This window comes from Scomber japonicus, chromosome 11 (genome assembly GCF_027409825.1).
Source record: "Scomber japonicus isolate fScoJap1 chromosome 11, fScoJap1.pri, whole genome shotgun sequence".
NCBI lineage: Eukaryota > Metazoa > Chordata > Actinopteri > Scombriformes > Scombridae > Scomber > Scomber japonicus.
The window spans coordinates 28,183,048-28,208,437 of NC_070588.1; the positions used below are offsets into that span (position 1 = coordinate 28,183,048).

Consider the following 25,390-nt stretch of genomic DNA (forward strand, 5'->3'; position numbering starts at 1 on the left):
AAACAGCAATACATACATATAAATATAAGAATATGTGGTTAGAGTTTACAGTCATTCTCTTAAAGATCTGCAGATTGAATCATCCAGCCAGTAGGGCCAGTCTATGGTCAATAGTGGACTCACTTAAAAATTCAGCTAAAGAAACCAGCTGATCTAACTTTTTAAATCTTGGTGAAGATTAAAAAAAAACTAAAACTTTTAATTGCTTTTTCAAGGCTTGGTTTCAAAGGTGGGAACCTCCAGAATATGCTAATTCAGAGGTCTAGGGATATAGCACTTTGGTACAAAACATCTAATGTCTGTTGAACTAGTTGCTATGAAGTGTTTCTTAGTTCATCAGCAGGTAATGAGTTATTCTCTCCTCTGTGTCTTTATCTCTTACAGAAAGAGGAAAAGGCGATGATAGCCAAGATGAACCGACAGAGGACGAACTCTGTCACCCACAACAGCGGCCACTGGACCGACCGTCCCTTCTACAATCATCTGGGTGGCAACCAGATCTCCAAGGAGATGAAGAGGATGGTGAGGACCATTGTTATTAGAAAGTATCTTAACATTATTCATGTCAGGGTTTAATAGAGTGCAACAACCAGGTGACTCTCCTCCCAATACCTCGTTCCGGCTCTCATTCTGTGATTAAGACAACACATTTTTAATACCCATGATCCTTTGATCTTCAGCCCTGATAAGCAGCAGCGATGGCCCTTGATGGCACACTCCGCCTCTCACACCTCGGGTCGGCTCTGAGAGGCTCTCTGGAGCACTCAGAGACAACAGCAACATGTAGGCGGCCGCGATGTTAGTGAGTACCACAACAAATTTGCAGTCCACCACCTGCTGAACAGCCAAAAAAAAAAGAGAGAGAGAGAACCAGTCCTCCATCCTCCAAACTTCAACTCCTCCTGGGCTGAAATTGATTCGGAGGAAAAAGTTTGAAAAGTAGCAGCAGCAGAGTGATGACACCATATGGAGATTTTCATTTTTATTTACATACTGTTGCTCTCCCTACTGAGCCGACCCTACGCACAGTGACTCACTCAGTGAATGGATGCACCCACACCTGAAACACACACACACACACTCACTCAAGAGGATTACTTCTTGTTTGTCTTCATGTTATTAGTCCACCCACCTCTCTGGCTGTATCTGTAATAGTGAAGAAGATGACAAAGCATGCACATTTTTTCTCTTAAATTCAAGTTTTACTTTGCTGTTGAACACACACACGCACACACGCACACTTCATCTCCCAATTAAAAAAACAGAGTTGTGTTTCTAGCAGCCTACAGACTCCCCCTGGTGGTCACATTGTAGAAAAAGAAATACTGAAAAGGAAGTCTGTACACATGGATTAAACAGTTTTAAAGTAATGTAATTTGTTATTCAGTCTTATCAGATCATAATCTCATAATCTCTAATAATAATATCAGGTTATTAGACTCTCAGCCTGAGAAAACAGATCATTATTAGATATAATATCTCCTCTACATCAGCGTTATCAGGGTTTGGAGATTTAAAATATTTCACATATATTGGACATTGGAGGTGTGCAGGTTGAAAGATGTGGGCATTTATCAGAGAGGGATATTGTTTTCAATTTGCAACATGGGGCTTGACTCAACCCTAGGGAGTATGTAACAAGATCTGGTGCATCAATATTGATCTTTATTTTATTTATTTTTTTAAGTCTCTTTGGATTGATTTTTTTGCATACTTTACACCTGATGGATTAAATTTAGGATTTTTCTTTCACATATCTTTTGTGCTGCTATACAGTGTTGACTAGTCAGTGTGATGCCTGTGTTTCACTGCCATACATGTAGGATCTAATAATGACAGCACTGAGGAAAGCCTCAACCCAAAATGTCCACACATTAAAACATTTATACAGTTTATCCTCTAGAGGGTTGCTTTATGGCAGTGCAACTCTAAATGACTGGAATACTCCTTTTAATAAGAAATATATTGAGAATAACTGTTTGTTAGGGAAGGATGAGTTTACAGTTAGCTTTTGTTCCTACAGGGGGCAGTCAAAGCAAATCAAGACCTATTTATTTGTTAATGCATTAATTATAAACAATAAATACAGGAATTTTCACTTATAACTTTAGTAATTGGTGTGACTCATAGGCACACATGATATTAAAGTTTTTTTTCTAAACAGTGACTCACTTTATGATAGTCAGCACACAGAATTCCACATTAATTATTTTTATTAGGTTCACTTTTATGTTTGTGTTTGACCCCCAAAGGGCTCCTCAGCAGCTGGTTGGCGTCATCACGACAGCCACTGTGAATTAAACAGGCCAAAAAAACTTACTTACTGAAACACAAAATATAGCAAGGCTCATTTTACAAAAGTGGAAATACTGCAGCTAAGACTGGTCTGCATGAAAAAAGAGAGCTCTTTCATAGTTTGCACAAACCCTAACATCAACTTTATTTTACCCCCCCCCCCCCCCCCCCAGCCTATCCCCCATTCCTCCCTCCTGCCTGTCAGTCTTTCTCTCTATCTCTCTACCACTCATTAATCACCCGGCAAAGCTCCAGAGATAAAAAAAATAACACACACACACAAAAAACACAAGAGTCAAAGACACACAGAGGGCATGGGAGAGAATGTAGATACAGATGGGAGGAGGATGGGAGGAGAGTGGGATGGGGATGGGGGGGTTATGGATGTATATTCTGTCTTGTTCCTCCATCCACAGACAGATGGAGCTGAGCAGAGGACATGAGAGGAAGCAGCAGGAATGCCAGTGTTTTAGTTTTTACCTTCTGCTTTCTCATGTTGCAGTGTTTGCACTATTTGTGCTCCCCCAGCTGTGATCTTGCTGTATTTATCCATGAGAGGGAGCTAGAGAGACACATTAGCTCACCTCATTCTAATACTGTACATAGTAGATGTGGATGTGGATGTGGATGGGTTACTGAACTGCTGATTTAAAATACAGTCAAATTAGTAAAACTGGTTAATCCAGAGACTAGAACCTGCCTCTCGGGCTTAATGTGATGCTATACTGTTGTACTGTTCAGAGGAGTTTAGTTTAGTTTTATTAGGATCACCAATAGCTGTAGCCTTGCTGAAGCTAATACACATACGGACACACACACACTCAGGTGCAAAATCTGATAAATCCATGCTTCATACGTGACTTTTAATATACTAAACTTGTATAATTGTTAATTAGATCAGAAATATCACTGTATAATTAATCCAATATATAATATAATATAACAGTAGTTAGTCTATATCAGGCCTATATTGTCATGTAGATATTTATGTACATATGTCCCTACCCACACATCCACACATACGTACACATCTATACATGTACGTATATGCACCCAGGGGTGTCACACAGCCTCTCTGCAGCCTCACTGTGAAATAAATACTAAATACTGAAGTTGAGCAGCAGCAGAGTTCAGATGTCTTTTTCAGTCCTATCTCAGAGGAGGAGTGGATGATTACTATGTGCAGTACACCGCTGTCATGTTATCAACTTTACACCTTAATGAAAAATATCGACACACTCTGGTGACACTAGTGAGACAAAGAGGAGATGAGAAAGTTACAGAATATAAGTGCAACTCATTGTCTATGTCTGTGCTCGATACCACTTTTCTTTTATCTCTTCCTTCCCTCTCAGGAGATAGAAGGGGAAAAAATCACCTACTTCTTATTATAATTGCTTGTTGACTACAGCTTGCTCATTTATATTTTAGCAGAAACCTGCTTAACTTTGTTTTTAATTTATGCTCACTGAACCCTTTATTGCTGCTGTTTCATTTTTATGCTCTTTGGCTCAAATGAGTCATTGTGTCAGCAGGCCTCTGTGTGCTGTTATCTACAAAATTATGAGGACAACATGAAATTTGATAATTAGTATTCAACCGGGTAAACTGATGCGCACTCAGATGGATGATTGAGTGGCTGAAGTGGCTCAGCTCGGTTCTTAATTTGAAGAAATGATCTCTAGAATCCTCACATCTGAGAAACTGGAGACAAAGAATGCTTGTTTCTTTTCTTTGATAAATTTAAATGATTACAAAGATTTTTAAATATATATGTATAATTTACTGTCAATCACTAGAAATCACTGAATATGTGACAGTTTTGTAAATGGGATAATTAAGCACGAAGTCATGTAGAGAGCTCAGTGTGCTCAGGTGTGTAAACCAGACCTTTTCATTTTCAGCTAATTGTCTTTTTTACATTTTCTCTTCTTTTCTCTGTCTTGCAGGGATTTGAAGACCCCAAGGACAAGTGAGTTGTTACTATACTTCAACATGATTGTCTTACCTCTCATCCCTTTCTATCTTCTATCCGTTATCTCATATCTGTATCTTGTATCTGTGAGCCATGGCACTGTTAATGACTTTGACTCAGGGTTTAGGCCACAGGAAGCCTCTGTGGTCTTTAACCCTAGAAAGTCTGAACCATCAAATAATTGCCAGAAAATCATAAATCTTTGAAACTGGAGGGTCTATTGGTATAAATAATTTTTGAAAATAATTAAATAACACTTTGCATATATGGAATTTGTTTCCTATCATATTTGATACATCTGGAATTTTTGGAATTTATTTTAATAAGCCCTTAAAGGTCCTGCATAAAGCTAATATCATCCACAACATGAAATGCAATAAAATATACCTGCTGTATCTAATCTGATACACACATTTTCAACAGGAATTGAACATCAGATAAGCTACACAATATTTAGTCATTGAACATTTCATCAATCCAGTAACTATTCCTATTGAAGTATCACTAACTATTTGAATGTGTTTCTTACCTTCACTTTTTCTAAACTGGCAAAAATATGTTTTAAAATATGTTTCAAAATTGTGGCTCACTGATTGACAACATCAATTAAAGGTTACTTTATGCATGTGTTCTGCCTCCTGGTGGTGTATCTGTGAACTACACATATCTGATCACTCTCTAAAACTCATGTAGCAAATATGATTCACTTGGCATTACAGAGTTAAGGATGTACTGCACAGACTGTCTGGCACTGAATCAGACCACAAATTGACAGTACTTTTAAAAATTCATCTGAGAGCTCACTTTGTGTCCACACTGTTGACAAAAACCAGCATTAGCGGCGGTCATGAAATATTATGAGAGACTATGTTCCTGCTGTTTATGGCTGATGTAAACACCTATTAGACACTTACCAATTTGCTTACATGCAGAAACAAAGCACAGATGGTAACATTAGTGCCTTTTGTACCTGATTGCTTAGCACCTAGAGGATGCAGCAGTTTTTAAAGAGGCGCCCTCTTCCATCAACATCGCTCTCAGACCCTCCCTGACGCTCTTGTTGTTGAACCGATGTAAATTCCTGCAGCCGGGTTCCAACATCGCGTAGAAAGCCTTTGAACATAGAAGAATAAAGGTTTTTACAACAGTGTATAACCACAGTGTCATGACTGTTCTCACTGCTAAATGTCAAAGAAAAAAGAAAAGTCACTATTGCAACACTGCTGTAAAAGTGTCTGCTATAAACTGTTTACTGCCTGGTTTGTATCACTGGAACTGTGTTTGTCATTTGTTGATGTGATGTCAGGATTGTTCATGATTTGTCCTCGATGGAATGCTATTAGTTATTCCAAGTTGCTATAGAAACTCAGTCTTGATGGCCTGACAAGCTTTTTATACCCGATAAATGCTGCTAATAGGCGTTCAACCTCAGCCTTTGTAACAGTGCTGTAACCGTGACAGATTTCCTCCAGTCCCTTTTTTTACAGAAAATGTCCCCATTTTGTCACAATTCAAAGACTATGTCGTCATTTGAGGTCTACCGCCGTCGCTGATAGATATTCATAAAGCGGATTCAATGACGACTGTCTCGGCCGCAATCTTTTAAAAAAAGACAAGAGGAGGGGATGTTTAAGCCACGGGCTGTCAGTGATCAAGGCACTGCAGTCATTTCTACAGAAGTGGTCCTCCTCCTTCCTCTCCTCACATGCTGTTCTGTATCTGTGAGTCGGTTCTGGCATCACACTGAGCCCCAGCGTCCAGGCTGACAGGCTTCTGCTCGGGGCTACAGCAGGGATCAAGCTTCTTATGCAGACCGACAGGTTTTTTTGGAGCTGAGAATCAAATACACGTTTTTTTTTATTTTTATCGTGCTCTGCTAGAAAGTATCATTAGATATGATATCACAGCCTCACTGCGTCGTTTGGTGCATTCAAAGGCTTTTTGCAGTGAGGAGTCACATATTTTTAGTCCATTTATGAGTTGACTCTGAAAAATCATCTCTGACCCTGAATGTTAAGCAGGCATTTCAGGGGTGAAAAAGCCTCTTAGACTACTAAAACCATTTTTTGCCACTATATTAAGGCCTTTAATGCCAAAGGAGGAGGACATCTCTGATAATTCCTCATTTTCTCTTGTACATGGTTTACTTGGTGGTGGGTGACTGTGGTTCAAGAGGTAGAGCGGGTCGTCCACTAATCGGAAGATCAGTGGTTCGATTCCTGGCTCCTTCAGTCCGTGTGTCGATGTGTCCTTGGGCAAGATACTTACCCCAAATTGCTCCCAAAGGCTGCGCCATCAGTGTATGAATGTGTGTGAATGGATGAATGTAGTCTGTAGTGTAAAAGCACTTTGAGTGGTCCTAGAAAAGTGCAATCCATTTACCATTCACTAAAAGAGATTCTTTTGAGTTCCATAGAGAAAATGTGCTTAATCCTTCAAAATCAATAATGTTGTGCTATTAATGTAGTTTTATTGTAAGGTGTCTTTTAAAGCCCCTACATGAAGTATTCTTACTTCAGATGATCTATAGAATAGAAAAAATGGACAACTCTTGCGAAAACTGGTGCTGTCTATTTGCTACTTTTAGTCTGTTCATCTCAGCATTCTCAGCATTGCTTTCTGCCTCAGCCTTTTTTTTTTAAACACAACCACTGTGGGTTGTTCTCACTTCATCACACACGTTCTCAGCGCGCTGTCGTTTTCGCTTGCCCTCGGATACGACATTGTCGACGAGGGATAAAAAGCGGTGACAGCCTTTAGACACCAGTATAATCAGTGTGATCTCAGTAGCATGACATCTCAATCAGCTGATTAGCGCTTGTCAACAAGGCTGGAGAATTTCAATCAATGGAAGTGACATCTAGTGATTAGTCTGAAATGAACCTGCTTATCAGTGTATTTTGTGATTGAGGGTTAGGGTTAGTGGTGGGTGTTTTTTTGTTTTTTTAAAGGTCAAGTGCTCCTTTTCACTTTGCATGTAATTAGCTAAATACGAGTGCAGCTCAGGGTAGCTGACCATACAATCATTATAGATGTTGCTTTCGCAGTTCGCTCCGAGTTTGGAGTTTGGAAAAGTTAAGCCGCAGCCGAGACTGAAGAGCCCTGACATATAAATGTCACCTGGTCTCATCTTGTCTTATTCAGGCATTTCATATTCAGAAACGCGCAGGAAAATCTAAACCCGGAGGACGAGGTGGATGAGTTCCTGGGCCGGGCCATCGACGCACGCAGCATCGACCGCCTGCGCTCCGAACACGTGAAAAAGTTCCTGCTCACCTTCAGAGAACCTGACCTAGAGAAAAAGGTTAGGTTGTACACACACCCACATACACACAATATACACACATAAAGACACACACGGGCCAATATAGCAGCAGATAATTGGCCGTGACAAGCAATCTTCCCTGTGCAAAAAGCTCTGGCCCGCTCTCTCTTCTCCATCCCTTGAGGAAATCAGTCAAAGCAAAGTGTAACATAGAAAGGGAGGAGCTGAAGGTTTGACTGGAGACAGCTTTACTAAAGGAAAGAAGAGGAAGTAAACTGCTATAGACAGACGGGTCGAGAAGAAAAGGTTAGAGTTTGGGTCGTAGCAAAAGAGTTTGGGGGAGAAGACCTGCTTTCAAGTTTCAATTACTCTCTCTGTCATGGTGAAAATGTTAGTAAGTGAAGACTTAGAGAGGATATGAAGGACTTTTTGTGAGCTTCCGGCTCGTTTTGGGTGAAATCATCTCAGTCTCTGCTTCATATAACACACTCATCCTATACATCCAGCCCAGAAGCAACCTCTGAGTGCTACTTTAACAGCCTAAATAGTTAAAGCACTGTGGCCATGGTCTAAAATCCATAAGCAGTCAGGAAATGAAACCAGTGTGAGGGATATATTACACATTTCATGCACAAGCAGGTCCGTCATCTTGGAGAGCTAGGTACGGCAACACTATGTGGACAAACCGCATATAAAAAGTTATATAGTAGATGCGCACATCTGGAATAGGAAAGCAGGTGCTGGACCAAATACCTAAATCTGTAATTTTTACATTTGAGAGCTGTAAAATAACCTTATACACATTTCTTTTAGCTGGACTTTTCCTAATGTGACCCACAGTACAAAAAACATTTTATTTTAGTGCAGCTGATAGATATTTTTATGTATGAAAAAAATCAAAAATGGGCATTCAAACATGTTGTTGTATTCATCATATTCTATAAAATGCTCACCTGGACCACAATAAGATGAAACAAGCAGAAGGATGAATCAAACATTTATTAATGACTGATGGGGAATTAATGTGAATTGGTGTAGAGACTAATTATGAGTCAGAATATGAACAGTATGTAAAGGGTTAATAGTGACATTTCGAGCCTGCTCTTCTTCATGCTAAAGACAGAATGTAGAGTCACCATCTTAAATACACAAAGACCCAGGTCACCTGACAGTCACATGATGTGCCAATCCCACTCAAATATTTAAAGCTGTACATTTCAGTGTAAAAAAGATAATACAAATCGGGGTCTGTGTGTATTTAAGATGGCATCTATACATTCTGTGTTTAGGCTGAAGAAGAGCAAAAGGCTTGAAATGTCACTTGTGATATCCTATTAAATGATACCTGCACTGGGAGCTACAGCGTACACTGGCCGACCCAATCCCACCCTGTCAGTATACGTCCACTAAAAGTGCTTGAGTATTTGTTTTTTCCACTGACAGGTTCAAATAGTTATTAGACATGTCTGACATCATTATGGAAAGAACCACACAGAAATACAATGTTTTTTTCTTTACCTGTTACTTGATCCTGTCTGTTTTGGTATTGCATCTAATCAAGTGTCACTCAAGGAGAGGTCTCGCTCTGAGATGTGAGTGAGAGTTGAGTTGTTGCAGGAAGACAACAGTGGAAATGTGAGTGAGAGTCGGAGAGAGAGGAGTGTCAGGAAGTGTGTGTTGTGTTGGAGTATAGAAAGTGTAGCTTTAGTCTAGTCTAGATGTCTTCCTGCAACAACTTAACACTCGTGAGACTTCTTGAGCGAGCTGTATCCAAGTCAGATCTTTCATATTTGTGCACTTACTTACTTAACCCTCCTGTTGTCCTCGAGTCAAGAAAGGAAGGGAGGGAGTAAGAAGGAAGGAAAGGAGGATGGGAGGGAGGAAGGAAGGAAGGAAGGAAGGTAGGTAGGAGGGAGGGAGAATGGAAAAGAGGAAGGAAATGACAGAGGAAGGAAAGAAGAAGGGAAGAAAGGAGGAATGGAGGAAGTACAAACGGAAGGAAGGAGGGAAGGGAAGAAAGAAGGAACAGTCAAAACAGACAGGGTCAATTTGACCCGGGAGGACGACACAAACGTTAAATACAGCAAAATTGCTTTGAATCAGTTAGAGACAGACTGTGTTTGCTTTAGAACAACAGAAAGTCTGTGATCACATGTTACACCTCTTGACAGTTTTGTTTTGTCCTCTTCTTCTCTTTTCTCTCCTGCAGTACTCCAAACAGGTGGACTCCAGGTTCGGGGCCTACGTGGCCTGCGCCTCCCTCGTCTTTCTCTTCATCTGCTTCATCCAGATCATCATCGTGCCACCGTGAGTCATCGCTTTCACACTTTCCAATCTGGATAAAGAAACCTCCTTATCTCCCATCGCTGAAATATGTCCCTATTACCAACTCTAATTATTATGATAAAAAGGAAGAGATGACAGTAATTTGACTCCGCACAGACACTTGTGTTATTACTGCCATTTAACAACAGAAGGCCTAATAACAGTGACAGATGCTGAAAATCACCCATGTGTCCCCCGCATGCTTAACTAGCATCCACTCTGCTAAATCATGTGTATTATCTCAAAAGTTAGAAACTAGTGACAGCGCCAAGCTAAAGCAAAATAAATTCCAATGATAAATGATAAACTTTTTGAATGATGCAGTGTGTTGTTTACATAGGAAGTGTACAGAGTGTTGAAGGCAAGTAAAAATCACTGCACAGGAAATAAACAGGCTGCTTTGTATTCAGTGGGAAATAATTCCAACAATAGAACCAGGATCAATGAAGTAAAATATATGACTTCATTAACCATATAATAATAATAATAATAAAACATCAACTTTTAACTGTTCAAATGTTGGTTTTCTTACCTTGGATAAGTCAAACAGCCCACTACTACTCAACACTAGTGTGTGTTGAAGTGAGTCACACAGGGACACATGAATAAGATTTTTGGTTTTAATTCTGCTTTTTTTTATCTGTGATCACACCTCTACCCAAACTATAGAGAAATACTTTCCAGTAAGTCACAGGGGTTTCTGACTAATGGCCTCATTAATGTTAATAAATCATTAGTGCTCAGCTATCTGTACAAACATCCAGTTACACTAGGTGCAGGGTGCATGATAATTACAGTTTAACATGATAATTCAGTTTTATTCCACCTTTTTTAGTTGTTTTTAGGGTTTTATTTTGCGTCTCTTATGATAACATAACATTGTACTCACTACAGTACTTGTTGAGCTCTGGCTGTAATGATGTCTAATACAAGAAACGTCTGATCATTTGCATGGATAGATTATCATATTGGATAACGGATACTTTTCAAAAATGATCAAATAAATCTACACAGGTATCTAATGCCATACTGCTCCCACTACCTCCCACTCCCACTAATGTATTGTATATTTACTGTTTATTGTATATAGCATTCGGAGATTGTTTTTATTGTATATAGCATTTTTTGTATATAGTGTTTTATTTTCTTAAATCATTTTTAAAGAAAATGATAAGACTGTCAGACAACACAATAAAAGTACAATATAAGGAGGCCATATGTTGAGCTCATAATTAAAATGCACTTGCCTTTTCTTTTCTGCATTTTTATGACTACTTAGAATGATTACTAAAACTATACTACTATAAGAGAGAGAAAGAGAATGAGAAAGGATGGAAAAGGATAAACACCAGTTAAAGGCATTTTTTAAGAAGTCGGCAACCTAATTGTTATCCTTATTAATGACATATAATCAGTCTAGTAAGTATTAACAAATGTGTTTAGTAGCTATATATAGTTATGCATCCTTATTAGAAAGTGGTGTGACTTTTATATCAGTCTTCTAATATCTGACATTATCTCATCATTGTGGCAATGTTCAATGTGTGCCTTTAATCTTTGAAGTCTCACAAATCCTCACACAGCTTCAGTCCTCACACTATCATCACTATCTGCACAGCAACGTCTCCCATCTAACAACCCTTCAAACAATTATCAAATGAAAAAGTCCTTTTCATAACACAAAAAAGTGTAACAGACGAGTTATAAAAGAGAATATCAAATCAGAACTGCTCTCATAAAGCTCTAGCAGGTCTTTGTCTCTAGGCGACTCCTCCTCCTCTTTCTTTTTTTTCCCTCTTCTCCCTCTTCATTCTCTCCTGCAGTCTAGACTTCTCTCCCTGCCCATCGCTCAGTATCGATCTCCTCTAGCCCATCTCTTTATTAACCTTTCATCTCACCGCTCCCCTCTCGTCTTTTATTCTTGTCTTTACCTCGCCCATCTCTGCATCCCTCCTTTCTGTTGACTCCTCTCCTCTCGCATTGTTTTAATCTGTTTTCCTAAATCATTTTCACACCTTTGATCCTCTGTTTGCTGCACTTCCCCTCACACTGTTATTACCCTGTCACAGAAAAAGCATTAAAAACACAGGCAGAAATGAACAGGTAGTTTTTTATGTGAATGTAATCTCATCCTGACTGTGTGTCGTCTGCAGCTCCAGCCTGATGATCGGCTTCTTCATCACCTGTCTGATTATCCTGACGGCTGTCATGTTCGTGTCAGCTGTGTACTGCTGTTTCGGGGTGAGTCGACTCTTTACCTATGATGAATAAAGAATCAACTCTTTGTACAGATATGAGCTTAACAGAGTAATAAGACAAGTTTCTGTTTACAAGGATGGAGTTTTACTCAAATGTCATGATGAACAGAGAAGGACTGACTGACAGCTTTTCTGTTTCTTACTGGCTCTCGTTTCTTTGTGTTATACATTATAATATAACAACACTATGTGAATAGAATATAAAATACAAATAAGTTCAAATAAAGTATGCTTTAAAAAAAACTCATCCCAAATTCAAAACTAACACAGAGAAAATGCATGCTGGTAGTTCATTGATAAGTGCTTTGGTGATCAATATCTGCAGACGTTGCCAACCAGCTAATCATTTATCAGACTGTGCTTTAATGCTGAACTTACCATTGATTCCAGATCATTCACTGATGTAGAAATTGAACCATATTCAGCCTCTGACCTCACTGCCAGTTGTTCCAGAGAAGCATTTAGAAGTAATCGCTAACAGTTTACTTTAATTGCCCCTATTTAGCCTCTTTAAGCAGGCTGGTCAAATGTATTGAATGTTTTTTCAACACAAATATAATAGTGCTTATATAAGTGCTTATTAATGTGTTTATTAGGAACTGTAAGTCCTCCTGTGGGTAGTCGTAAGTGGGGATTGATGAATAAGTGTGGGTGGGCTATATTTAGGGGTATGTACAAAGTGTGTGTATATAATTGGGTGGGCGAGGATAATATAATACCTTTGATGATAACTGAATGTGATTGAATGGAAGCTAGTGGTTGAGCAATTTAAGCAGATCAAATGTTTGTAATCTAATTTCTAGAAGGAATGACAAATATGTTGAAAGGTCCGTGCTCACTTCAATAAAAAAAGACAACACAGTACAGTAATATAAAATATGTTTTCAAAGGATGAGTTATAACTGTGGACAAATACATTAATGGGAAAAAAGCATATACATATAATATGACATATAATGTAGCTGTCATGTATAGACAGTGCTTATAAATGCTAAACAGGAGGATTAAAGTAACTTGTAGCTGACTAATCTTATTAAAGCAAAAGAGCAGATGCTACTATGTGACTTCACTTTGACCAAACACAGCTTTGAAAATGTGACATTGAGATGATGTGCTATAAAAAGACAGCTTGTGTAAACCTTTATTCTAGAAGAACAAAGCTATTGTAAATGTTTTTGTGAGCCTGTCAGTTGTCAAACCAGGTATGAAGATGACAACACTGTGAGTCCACTGTAGACCTGTTGTTAGATTATTTCTTCTGGTTTTCATGAACAGACTGGTTCAGACAGTCACACAGATTCAGTTCACAACTGTTTTGGCTTTTTAGTCGGATGTAAACCTCCAAATATCAGTGAATTTATGAGATGCATGGCCTGTCACAATTACATTATCAACGTATCGTACATTAACGTAATTATTAACATCATCATGTCTATATATTGACTTATCATATAAGGGTAGCACCCACTCTCCAATTCATCCCCCACCCCCCTTTGCATAAATATGCTATTATATTATCATTATATCAGTAGTATAATATGATCATCTTCAAATGACAATAATATTGTTTATCGCGATTATTTCTGAGACAATATATCGTCCAACAAAAGTAGTTATCATGACAGATCTACTGATGCTTTGAAATAGATGTTGATGTGTGTTAAATACTTAAATCATGAACATATTTCCTTATGATATAATAATGTAGATCCTGCTATACGCCACTGTTAGCCAAACAGGTTTGTTTGTGATGTGATTTCATTTGGACATGGGCTTTTTTTTGTTATATGTAGAGCTCAAGAAAAGTGATGCTATGTTTTATCAAAGATGTAGTGTTTATAAGGTAATTCATGTTCTTTAATGCCAAGTTTTAGTTGACTATTATAACTCCAAGCTCTTGTGGGATTAGTGGGTGCATTAAGTTAAAAATCATAAGACTCCAACACTGCTGTTTATTTTATATTTTTGTAATAGTAAGTTTTTGTTCAATTTAACACCTATCACTGCTTCCTGTCAAAAAGTCTGACTCATCAAAGGAATTTTGCTCTCAGACCTGAAATCCTTTGAAAATAATGATGAAACAGAATCCTCTCTATAGAAACAGCAGTACTGTATACATGTGGGACAATTTCTTCATTCCCACATGCACACTGTCTTGCACATTATTTCATGCGCTCGTGTTTGTGTATTATAAACTGAGACGAGAGCTTACCTGTCAGACCTCTGGAGACGTTTTTTTTCCCAACCATTTCCTGTTCTCACCGGCTGCTGACGGGACACGAGGGACAGACGAGAGCAGAATGTCCACACTTCATCTACTGATCTTACAGGATGGATTTGGTATCTGAATCCCCTTCTCACTACGTATCTTCCCCTCTTTTTACCCATCACTCCCATCCTTTCCTCCCTTCCCCTTGTTGTTCTTGTTCTCAGCTCTTCCCAATCCCACTGCAGGCTTTGTCTAAGAGGATAGTCCAGTCCAGACTGAACAGCACCCTGGTGGGCGTCTTCACCATCATCATCGTCTTTCTGTCTGCTTTCATCAATATGGTGAGTTTTCTTTAGCAGGACTCCCGAAACAAAAGTTGTACTTTATAATACAGTTCTAATACATTTTGTATGGGCTGCTCACTTCCTCACTGACCTTTGACCTCGTTCAGTTCACCTGCAGCAGCCACGACCTGCGTAGCTGCATCAAGGCTAAGCTCAACATCAGCCTGGACATTGTGAACGCCTGCCATGCCCACTCCCTCAACCTCAGCCTGGAGCACAACCCCTGTGAAGAAGACGCACTCATCTGCAGCTTTCCTGAGGTACAGGTGTGCCTTGTCCTGACTGTGTGACTGCACGTAGTAGTAGTAGTAGTAGAAGAAGAAAAGTCAATTTGTTAACACAATAATGTAACATAATATTGTGAGGCTGATTGTTGCTAAGCAAAATCAAACTGCTAATGAAGGCAGGAGTGCTGCTCTTTGTTCAGTGTCCTATGAAAACATCAATAATCACAGTAATGATGGTAATAGAAAATATTTGGCAGTATTGATACCATCAGTGTTTCACCAGAGTATATACTAGAAAGTGTATACTGGCACATCGCTAGTAGTATTATCAATAGTAGCAGCAGCAGCTGTAGTAGTAGTTGTAGTAATAGTACCAGTAGCAGTTGTAGTAGCAGTAGTAGTATTAGTAGTTGTAGTAATAGTACCAGTAGCAGTAGTAGTATTAGTAGTTGTAGTAATAGTACCAGTAGCAGTTGTAGTAATAGTACCAGTAGCAGTAGTAGTATTAGTAGTTGTAGTAATAGTACCAGTAGCAGTTGTAGTAATAGTACCAGTAGCAGTTGTAGTAGCAGTAGTAGTATTAGTAGTTGTAGTAATAGTACCAGTAGCAGTTGTAGTAGCGGTAGTAGTATTAGTAGTTGTAGTAATAGTACCAGTAGCAGTTGTAGTAGCAGTAGTAGTATTATTAGTTGTAGTAATACCAGTAGCAGTAATACCAATAGCAGTTGTAGAAGTTGTACCAGTAGCAGTAGTAGTAGTAGCAGTAGTAGTAGTAGTAGCAGTAGTAGTAGTAGTAGTAGCAGTAGTAGTAGTACCAGAAGTACCATTAGCAGTACCAGTAGCAATTGTAGTAGTTGTAGTAGTTGTAGTAGTGGTAGCAGTAGAAGTAATACCAGTAGCAGTTGTAGTAGTAGTAGTACTATTAACAATTGAAGTAGTAGTTGTAGTAGTAGTACCAGTACCAGTAGCAGTTGTAGCAGCAGCAATAGTAGTAGTAGTACCAGTACTAGAAATAATAGTAGATTTCTCATTTAAAATTCCTTCTATGCCAATATGATTAAAAAAGGCCCGCTTAATATGTTTTTCTGGAGCTTTCAACCTTGTCACATGGTCTTCATCGATGGATTGAGTTTGTGCAGTTGATAAAGTTAAAAGCTCAAGAAAAAGCTTGTATTTGTACCTTTTACTTGAGAGAGTTTGGTCAAATTACTGATTTCCAAGGTTAATAATGTATTTTCATGCTTCGCTTCTCAGCTTTATTTAAAGCAGAATAGTTTATTTCAGCAACAAACAAATTTAGAGGTGCCATTAATGTATGCAAGTGAAGTGAAAGCAGGCAAACTGAGGCTTTGACAAATTTCACGCTCATCTGAGCAAGAAAATAACATTTTTAGACGCAGCATTGTATTTTTGTGAGTGATTACACTGATCAAGCATATCTGTTCCAATTGTTAGGCAGTCTCACTCATTCAACAAGACAGACTTTGGAGCTGCTGCCAAGTCCTGTTTAAAAGGCATAAAATGTCAACAGAATGGAACAAATGCTTTAATATGCATGTGCATAAATCATATGTGTAGATGTCCAGCAGTGCAATCAAATCAGCATGCATGTCATAACAACCAAACGTGCTGCTTATTATACCAGTCCTGCAATGTAGCTGTTTTCTGTGTGTCAGCTGAGAAACAACAATGTGGTTGTAAAGTGAACACTAGCAGAACAAATTGATGCTAAGTGATGCTAATTGCAGGTATACATGTTGACTTTTGCTGTGCGTGTTGATATTTAAATGAACAGTTAAGTGGTTAGAAATGTGGCTTTATCGGGTGTTTTATAACCCTTCTGGGTGTGATACATTTAAACTGACCTTTCTGTTACACAGCGTAAACCTTTATTTTGAAACATAAAAACAAATGTACCTTTCCTTTCCTAACGCTCTCTCCCTCCGTTTTTTCCCCCCCCTCCCTCAGTACTTCTCATCCTGCGTGCTGCTCAGCCTGCTGGCCTGCTCGGTCTTCCTGCAGGTCAGCAGCCTCGGCAAACTCTTCCTCATGCTCTTCATCGAGCTGCTCTACCTCCTCATCATGGAGGTGCCCAAAGTGAGTCTCTTCGACAACCAGGACCTGCTGGTCATGGCCAACGCCATCAAGTGAGTCCCTTCATTCCTGCTGCATGTGTGTGAGATGATAGACGTGATTGATTACAGCTGTGACCGTGTGCAGATGTTCTAACTGCAGATGTGCTCTTCTCTGTTTCTCCCCTCACAGCGAGCCTATGAATGGAACAAGGTGAGACTGTTTGCAGCTTTTATCACCACAGAGACCCAAAGCATCACCTCTGTCATTTGATTACGCTAACAGCGTCGTTATCACTGTGCTGGCACATTTCTAATGATAATGACCAACTGGCAACAGATGCTAAACCTAATGAGCCAATATTTAGAGGGTGGCTTGTTTCTGTGTCTCAGTCCTACTGCAAAGACAATCAATATACATCCAACAGCAGGATTAACTGGGATTGGTTATATGCACATTTGTGTGCATAGACAACAAAATCTGACAGATATAATTTAACAAACTCTAAATAAAATATAGTAAGGTGAGACAACCATCAGATTGAAACACTGAAAGTCATTTTAGATACTACTGACAGCTGATGACTATAAAACGTGTCTGTGCTCTCTCCTGTCTATCTGTATCAATGGAAGGGTTGTCACCACTAAAGGAAAGAGAATAATAATACAAAGTAATATGAATAGAACAGTCTTTTTAATGGTTGCATGAAACTGTCCACAAGCTTGTTCCTTTTCATTGATTAATATTACAGCTAGGAAATGATCAAACCAGCCAGCATTACCTATTCATGAGTGAAGTCATTTAAGTTGCTTTGATGTTCTCCTCAAACCAGGATTGTCCTGTCAGTGCTGATAGATTTCACTATGTTCTAAATATTAAACTTGACAGTTTGACTCAATCTAGCAATGCTTAGTATAAAATCTGAGAGCCTAACATGTGTGTGTGTGTGTGTGTGTGTGTGTGTGTGTGTGTGTGTGTGTGTGTGTGTGTGTGTGTGTGTGTGTGTGTGTGTGTGTGTGTGTGTGTGTGTGTGTGTGTGTGTGTGTGTGTGTGTGTGTGTGTGTGTGTGTGTGTTGCTGATCTCCAGCTGTGTGATGGACTCCAAGGTTCCTCTGAAGATCATGACACCAGTGGTCATCACCGTCTTTGTTCTTGCCCTGTACCTTCACGCCCAGCAGGTGGAGTCCACAGCCAGGCTGGACTTCCTGTGGAAGCTGCAGGTCAGTGTGTGTGTGTGGTTACAAGTTTCAGACTTAGAACCACTTAATTGGGGATGTCTTGTCCAATTGGGGACAAAAGTCATGTCCACAACTGAGGGAAAAGGCAGATTTTTGGGTCAAAGTTTAGGTTAAGGTTGGGTTAGGGTTAGGGCTAGGCAAGTAAGTCTTCAGGAAATAAATGTAAGTCTATGTAATGTGTAAAAGTGACCATGGTCAGATATATGTGTGTTTGGTTTACAGATCCAAGACTTGTCATGTGAACCATAATTTGAATATTGTGTTTGTTGAATATTGTGTTGCAATATTTATTTAAAGTGGTATTCCAACAAAATCTTGTCTTTTGAGTGACACATCATCTGTTGGCTCTAAAAAGTAGCTAGCCTCTTCATGGATGACTACACCTGTAACAATCATGCACTGATATTGACTAAATAGTGTGACAGGGAAGTAAAGTATCTAGCTGTATCCTGAAGAAGCTTCCTTCATTGGAAACAATTGTTGTGAGTCCAAACTGCCACACCCCCCCCCCCCAAAAAAAAGCAGCAAGCTACAAACTTGTCAGTGCCACCAATTTTGACAATCAAATGATCTTCAGTGAAGTTTAATAGTATGAGTAAGTATGCAATTGGTTAAAGAACCAGTGTATAGGATTTAAGGGGGTCTATGGGCAGAAATGGAGAACCAGAACCCAAAACAGGCTAATCAAACACTGACTCGAGAGAGGGCTGTCATATTTTTCCTAATTTTTTGTGAGTTTGGTGGCCACTGTAGGTTGGTAGGTAGATAGATAGCTTCCTTGGAAGGGAAGAATGAAGGGAGGTATATTCAGTTTGTTGCCATCTGCAACCTCACTCCAGGATACACACTGGTCCTAAACCTCCTCTCTGTGCTGCCTGTGGTGGGTAATCCAGTGAAGAGGATAAACAAGATATATTTTTAAAAATGCCTTATTTTCCAGCTTTCTGCTGCCACAGCAGTATAAAACAAGACTGTTTCCAGCCACAGTAGTTATGTGAAGCTGTAATGTAACGTGTGTAAATAGAGCCTAATTATAAGAATTATAACATTTGTTTTTGATGCTGGTGTTGATGTGGTGCAGTTGTAATTGTGCTCTCTGATCATTGGACAGTGCATCATATTGTCACATCCTTGGAGAATCTTAGAAGTCTGTATCATATTTTGTGTTAATTCATCTAGTGGATGCTTCACCGAAATGTTTTAGATTAAAAGTCAGAGGATCACCACAGTCATTAAGATTTACCGCCAAAGACAGAAGACATGATCTTACCAGATAAACAGTTCTGCAGTTAGCATGTGTGGCTTTTGGTTGTTCTGTTCTGTCCTACATGATGTGTCAGGATCTGCCTCTAAGTACATCCTGTCTCGTCCCCGTCTCCAACCTATCACCAGGCCACAGAGGAGAAGGAGGAGATGGAGGAGCTGCAGGCCTACAATCGCCGCCTGCTCCACAACATTCTGCCCAAAGACGTGGCCGCCCACTTCCTGCAGCGCGAGCGGCGCAACGACGAGCTCTACTACCAGTCGTGCGAGTGCGTCGCTGTCATGTTCGCCTCCATCAGTAACTTCTCAGAGTTCTACGTGGAGCTGGAGGCCAACAACGAGGGGGTGGAGTGTCTGCGGCTGCTCAATGAGATCATCGCTGACTTTGATGAGGTGAGATGTGAACAGGTGTTAGTGTGAAGGTGTGGGTCTGTGGCCTCCACTGGAAGGTAGTTCCATGGGAGTCAGTGAAGCTTAATGAAGCTCTTGGTCTCTAGCAAAGAGAGGAGGTAAGTCATTTCTCTACACCGAGTTAATGTCTGTGAAAAGAGAGGGTTCATGATAGATGATGTAAGACTGACCCATACAGTAAATGAGCTGTAAAACCAAAAAAATGACCCAAAAGAAGCTATAAAGCTCAGTAGAGCAGCAGGATTAGTGAGAAGTCTCTATCCTTTAAGCACCATGATAAACATATCAATTTAGTATTAAAAGTTTGAAGAACTAAAAGTTTGAGAACTAAATCTAAGAAGTTGATGTTCAAACCAAACTGAAACTAGATTAAATATTTACAGTTTGCCTCAAGTAAAATTTAAATATTTTGTACATTGCTCTTTGCTACCAAAGAAGAATGCAGAAGATACAAATTTCAATTCAATGGGAGCATCATTACATTCAGATCTTGGTCATTTCATCAACTGATCTGGACCCATAGAACCTGCTACCTGAACCCAACGCTGCTACATATAGAAGCATTAAACCTTCCCTCTGCTCCTACCTTCAGATCATCAGTGAGGACCAGTTCCGTCAGCTGGAGAAGATCAAAACCATCGGCTCCACCTACATGGCGGCCTCCGGCCTCAACGACTCCACGTACGACAAAGCCGGGCGCTCGCACATCCGCGCCCTGGCCGACTACGCCATGAGGATGATGGACCAGATGAAATACATCAATGAACACTCCTTTAACAACTTCAAGATGAAAATAGGTGGGTTGAATATAAAAAAGGGAGGAGAACGTAGCTTTTTAAATTATTTTTTTTTTTAGACGTGTTATCTTACATCGATTTCGTTTCATAGGTCTTAACATGGGTCCGGTGGTTGCCGGGGTGATTGGGGCGAGGAAGCCTCAGTACGATATCTGGGGAAACACGGTGAACGTGGCGAGTCGCATGGACAGCACAGGTGTACCAGAGAGGATCCAGGTGACACTGCTAAGATAATCTAAACATAGAGTATCTCATCCTGTCCTGTCAGCCTTTAGTTTCACTTTACCGTCTCAGAATTCAGTTAAGACCATTTTAATCAAAAAATTCAAATTCATCTCATGTAGATAAGCTTTGCAAAGATGCACTTCACACATGGCTGATAGCTGAACTAATAATAATGAAAAACAGCCACATTAGTTTTGCTCAGGTGTGAAACCATTAAAGCTTAAACTCAAAGCTGTTTTGAACACAGATGGAACCCTTTAATTTGTCCTCCTGAAAGCACAAGAACAAATACTGTATGAACTGCTTTCAGCTCATACAATCGACAAGGCAGCAGCACGATGACACCATTAGCACCTGGTTGTAATCTTTGAGAGTCCTTCTGTTTGTATGTGATAATGAGCAGAGAACAAGCTGAAACTGGACTTTTACATAAAGTATAAAGTATAAAATTATAGTATTGAATTCATGTTTGTAAGAATAGATGCCACATAAACATAATGTATTGTTATCTTTTTAACCTGTCCTCATACAAAAAAAGCTGTTGAAATACAGATTTAGCTCTACTGGTTGGCCATACCTGTCACTTTTTACCAATCAGAAGCATTTGCTAGGCCAAAAAAAGTCCAAATCCCCAAGAAAGGACAAATAGTAAAAGATAAAAGCCTTTATTGTGTAAATAGACTATATGCAGTTTACTTCTCACAGTTTTCTGCTTTGTTTGTGTGTAACCAGTTACTGTACATTTACTATATAGGTTTGTTTGTGCTGGTAAAAATCACACAACACAACATTTTAGTTTTTTGTCACCAAGTCCTTACTGGTTTTCTACAGATCTTTCAGCCACATGTCATGGCTTTCTCCTGTAGATGGAAATTGCTGCGAGATGTGGCTGAAAGCTACAGAAAAACAAAGCGAGTAAGATGAATGAACAATCTGCTATACTTACACTGCAGCTGCACACAATTTCAAAGTGTAGTTAAGGACTTGCTTCACGGTTTATCGACTTTTCAACCAATTTTAGCCCAGTTCTAACATTTACATGTAGAGATGAGCTAATTATTTCCAAATCTGTGCTCACCAGGAGTCATTAGGTGCTACAGAAAAACAAACCAATGATAAATACAATGAAATACGGTTAATATGAACATGTGGACTCACTTTGGCTTCCTCTCTCCGTCCTCAGGTGACTGCAGATCTGTACCAAGTCCTGAGCTCCTATAACTACACATTAGAATACAGAGGCGTGGTCACAGTCAAGGGCAAAGGAGAGATGATGACTTATTTTCTCACCGGCGGACCCTCGAGCAGTTAACCCACACTAAAGTGACAGACAGACACACTTTGTAGGCACCTTAGCTCTGCCTCTGACACAGCTAGCAGGCTCACGGACCTCAAATAGCTCACGGCGGACTGAGACCAACACTCTCTCTTCTCGCAGCGCCGACGTCCCCTCTCGAACCTACGGGAGGTCACAACGCGCGGGGGGGGGCGGCTGAGAAAACTCACCCCCGAACCCACCGAACCTCAGCCTGTAGAGGAAGAACCACAAGCGGGCTAGCCTGAGTCTGTCGTTGAGACCAAAGATGTCCGATCAGAGCGTTGTAGACAGATTTTGCCGCCTGGGTCTCGGTCCTGACGGGGGTAAAAATTCTCTGAGAAACTTTTGTTTGCTTCAAGTCTGCTAGATTTATTTTTTTTCTGAGGGTTTTTTGTGGACAAAACTTGCGGGAGGACATTGAACGGTGTCACTTCCCTTCCTATCGCTCTGCCTTTCTCCTGCTGAAGTATATATATGTACATGTAAAACACATGACAGTTTTATGTGTATGTATATGATTGTATGTAAAAAAAAAAAAAAAAAAACCCAACACATTTTGTCCCACGCTGTTGTGACACAGGTACGAATCTCTCAAGCGTGGACACCAGAGCAGCACTATCCGTCCCTGTATCAATACCCCATCACGTCACTAATTAACCGATCGATTGAAGGAGTCGCAGTAAATGGTCGCTTATCCACGACGAGGTCCCTCAAGAGAGTTTAAGAGAACAGAGAAACCACTTCCGTCACACACTCACACTATAGTATCAACAGCATATACACACACACACACACACACACACACAAGAGGATGTCAATGAAGACCTTTTTCTAATCTTCGACATTTTGTATTTCGACTTCGGAAAAAAAACTACCAAACTCTATCAGATATTTTAAGAGTCTATATTTTGTACATTAATATATTAGAGAGCTATCTATAAACACCGATGTGTATTCAGATGTACATAATGTATCACTCTCATGTTGGGATTGTGGAGGTCCTCACTGGTGTCGCCTGGTCTTTACGTTAGCATCACAGCTAATGAACCGTTTAAGCTTCGGTAGGATCGAACCCCCCCTCCCCTCCCCCGCCCCTCCCGACGCTCTTTTCCCAGCGTCGACTCATCGCCAACCGGATGGAGGTTACTGATGTTCCTACCCCCCCATCCCCCCCAGCCTCCCCCTCTCCCCTCCCGTGTGTCTGAATTTCACTGCAACAAGGAAGGACTTTGAATGACAGGCTAGGGGACGTGGAACACATCACTCTTGGTGCTCAAAAGCCATTTTGCACTCCAGTGCTTTCAACCGTCCCCCCCCCCCCCCCCTCCTCCTCCCCTCCTCTCCTTTTGCTTGCTCAATCAGATGGTACGACCCAATGAATGTCCAATGATCTCCGATGAGGCCTTTTAATATGAACTCTATACTGACGATGGTGATGACGCTCATCCTGTGGACAGGGGCAGACGAGCCCATGTGAAATGTGCCCTTTTATCTGCTGTTTTTTTTTTGTTGTTGTTGTTGTTCTTTTCCAGAGTAGTTTCCTCCAGTATTACAACATAACTCACCTTGTCATCTGGCAAAAAAAGGTCTTCAGAGCTGGACATTCCATAGATTTGGGTGATTTTGAGTGATATTGGTACCAAACACTACAGCTGGTTCTGTTTGTCTTGGCTAAGACCCAGAGTACGTTATGAGGCAAACATCTGGACTGAGTCTCAAGTTTTTATCTGGAGAAAATTGAAGTTCATTGAAACAAATACGAAAGAAATTAGGTTGGTGTTATTCTGTGATTATTGTCACCAAAACCAACAATGTTATAGTCCGTCTCTTATTACTGTCACTTCCTCCCTCCCTTTTCAGCCCAACAGCTGAGGCTCAGTCATTTCCTACTCAGCCAGACACTGCACTTATTATTCAAACAGCCAATAGATTTTTTTGGGGACCATTTAAACACACAAATGCTGCTACTAACAATTATTTAAATGTTTTTATTGCTGATCATTTTCACAATAAGATTATTTTGTCCAAATTATGTCAGAAAAGAGTGAAACCTACCCAACAAAATTTCCCCAGAATTGATTTGACAAGTTGCTTTTTTTTTTTTTTAACCAGCAGTTAGAAGCAAAGCACAATTTTCATGTGTACCAATCTGCCAATTAATTTTTCCAGTGATTTTCAGCTGTTCCACACATCTGGTGCAGCACCTTGTTTTCAGGCAGCAGGAAACATGTTCATTATAATGAATGGATCATTTTATTGTTGGTTTTACCCTTTTTATCAGTTTTAGACAAATATTGACACATTGTTTTAAATATTGCTGGTTTTGCTTGAAACGAAAGAAGAGAAACTTGGTACTTGGTCCAAATGTTTGCATGAAGCGTGTAGAATGAAAATGCGCCTGCACTGGTCTACTCTGACGGTTTTCTGTTGTTTTTTTGTTAATGTACTGTACTGCTGCACCCATTATCTTCACACACCACTACTAAAACTTTGAAGTCATCCCATTTGACTCATTGAATGCAGTGCCATTCTAAGCCCTTGTGAGCCCCTTTTTTCTACTGTTTATTGTGCAGGAATGTGCCATTTGGAAAAAACTTAAAATGGGTGGGGTTAGGGGTTTGGAAAGAAGGCACAAATCAGAGATGAGGAGGGGGGTGTCTGAGTTGGTTGGAAAAGTAGAAGCTCACTTTTTTTTCTCCATTTCTACAGCTGAGGATCCTCATAATGACTGATGAGATAAGGCGAGACAGCGCCGGTGGCAAAAAAAACAGCTCAAGACAAAAAAACCATGGGTTGTTTTTGTTGTCATGCCAAAACACTATGCTCCTTTTTTTTTTTTTTTTAACAAACAGTCAAATAAACTGCTGAGATGTTTCACAGGTACTGCATGATTTCATCTCCATTCTTTCCTGCGTGATCTGTGCTGTCAGTTTACTGAGAGGATTTACTGTCTGTTTACTCTGTGCAAGCTGGTGTCTTAGGAAGCATCATCATCATCATCATCCTCATACAGTACCAGAGCTGGAGACTAAGCTAGTGGTGTTTCCCAAAGACCTCAAACATACACTACATGACCTACAGCTTGGACACAGTGATATTTTAATAACAGTTCTTGTTTCACCATGACAGTGCATAAAGTCAGGTCTTATCAGCCAGCATCAGTTTTA

The 25,390-nt window shown here is 39.9% G+C and overlaps 1 protein-coding gene across 1 annotated transcript in view; it reads left to right on the plus strand.

Moving 5' to 3' along the window:
* Positions 1-22,364, plus strand: part of adcy5 (adenylate cyclase 5) — a 92,861-nt gene extending 70,497 nt beyond the window's left edge. Inside the window, exons 8-21 of the mRNA XM_053328097.1 lie at positions 385-522; positions 4,245-4,267; positions 7,415-7,574; positions 9,745-9,842; positions 12,014-12,101; positions 14,552-14,668; positions 14,779-14,931; positions 16,867-17,045; positions 17,164-17,184; positions 18,059-18,191; positions 19,602-19,865; positions 20,476-20,680; positions 20,772-20,896; positions 22,089-22,364. Coding sequence (XP_053184072.1) covers positions 385-522; positions 4,245-4,267; positions 7,415-7,574; positions 9,745-9,842; positions 12,014-12,101; positions 14,552-14,668; positions 14,779-14,931; positions 16,867-17,045; positions 17,164-17,184; positions 18,059-18,191; positions 19,602-19,865; positions 20,476-20,680; positions 20,772-20,896; positions 22,089-22,217 — 1,833 coding nt within the window. The 3' untranslated portion in view covers positions 22,218-22,364. The remainder of the gene's footprint in view (positions 1-384; positions 523-4,244; positions 4,268-7,414; positions 7,575-9,744; positions 9,843-12,013; positions 12,102-14,551; positions 14,669-14,778; positions 14,932-16,866; positions 17,046-17,163; positions 17,185-18,058; positions 18,192-19,601; positions 19,866-20,475; positions 20,681-20,771; positions 20,897-22,088) is intronic.
* Positions 22,365-25,390: the final 3,026 nt, after the last annotated feature.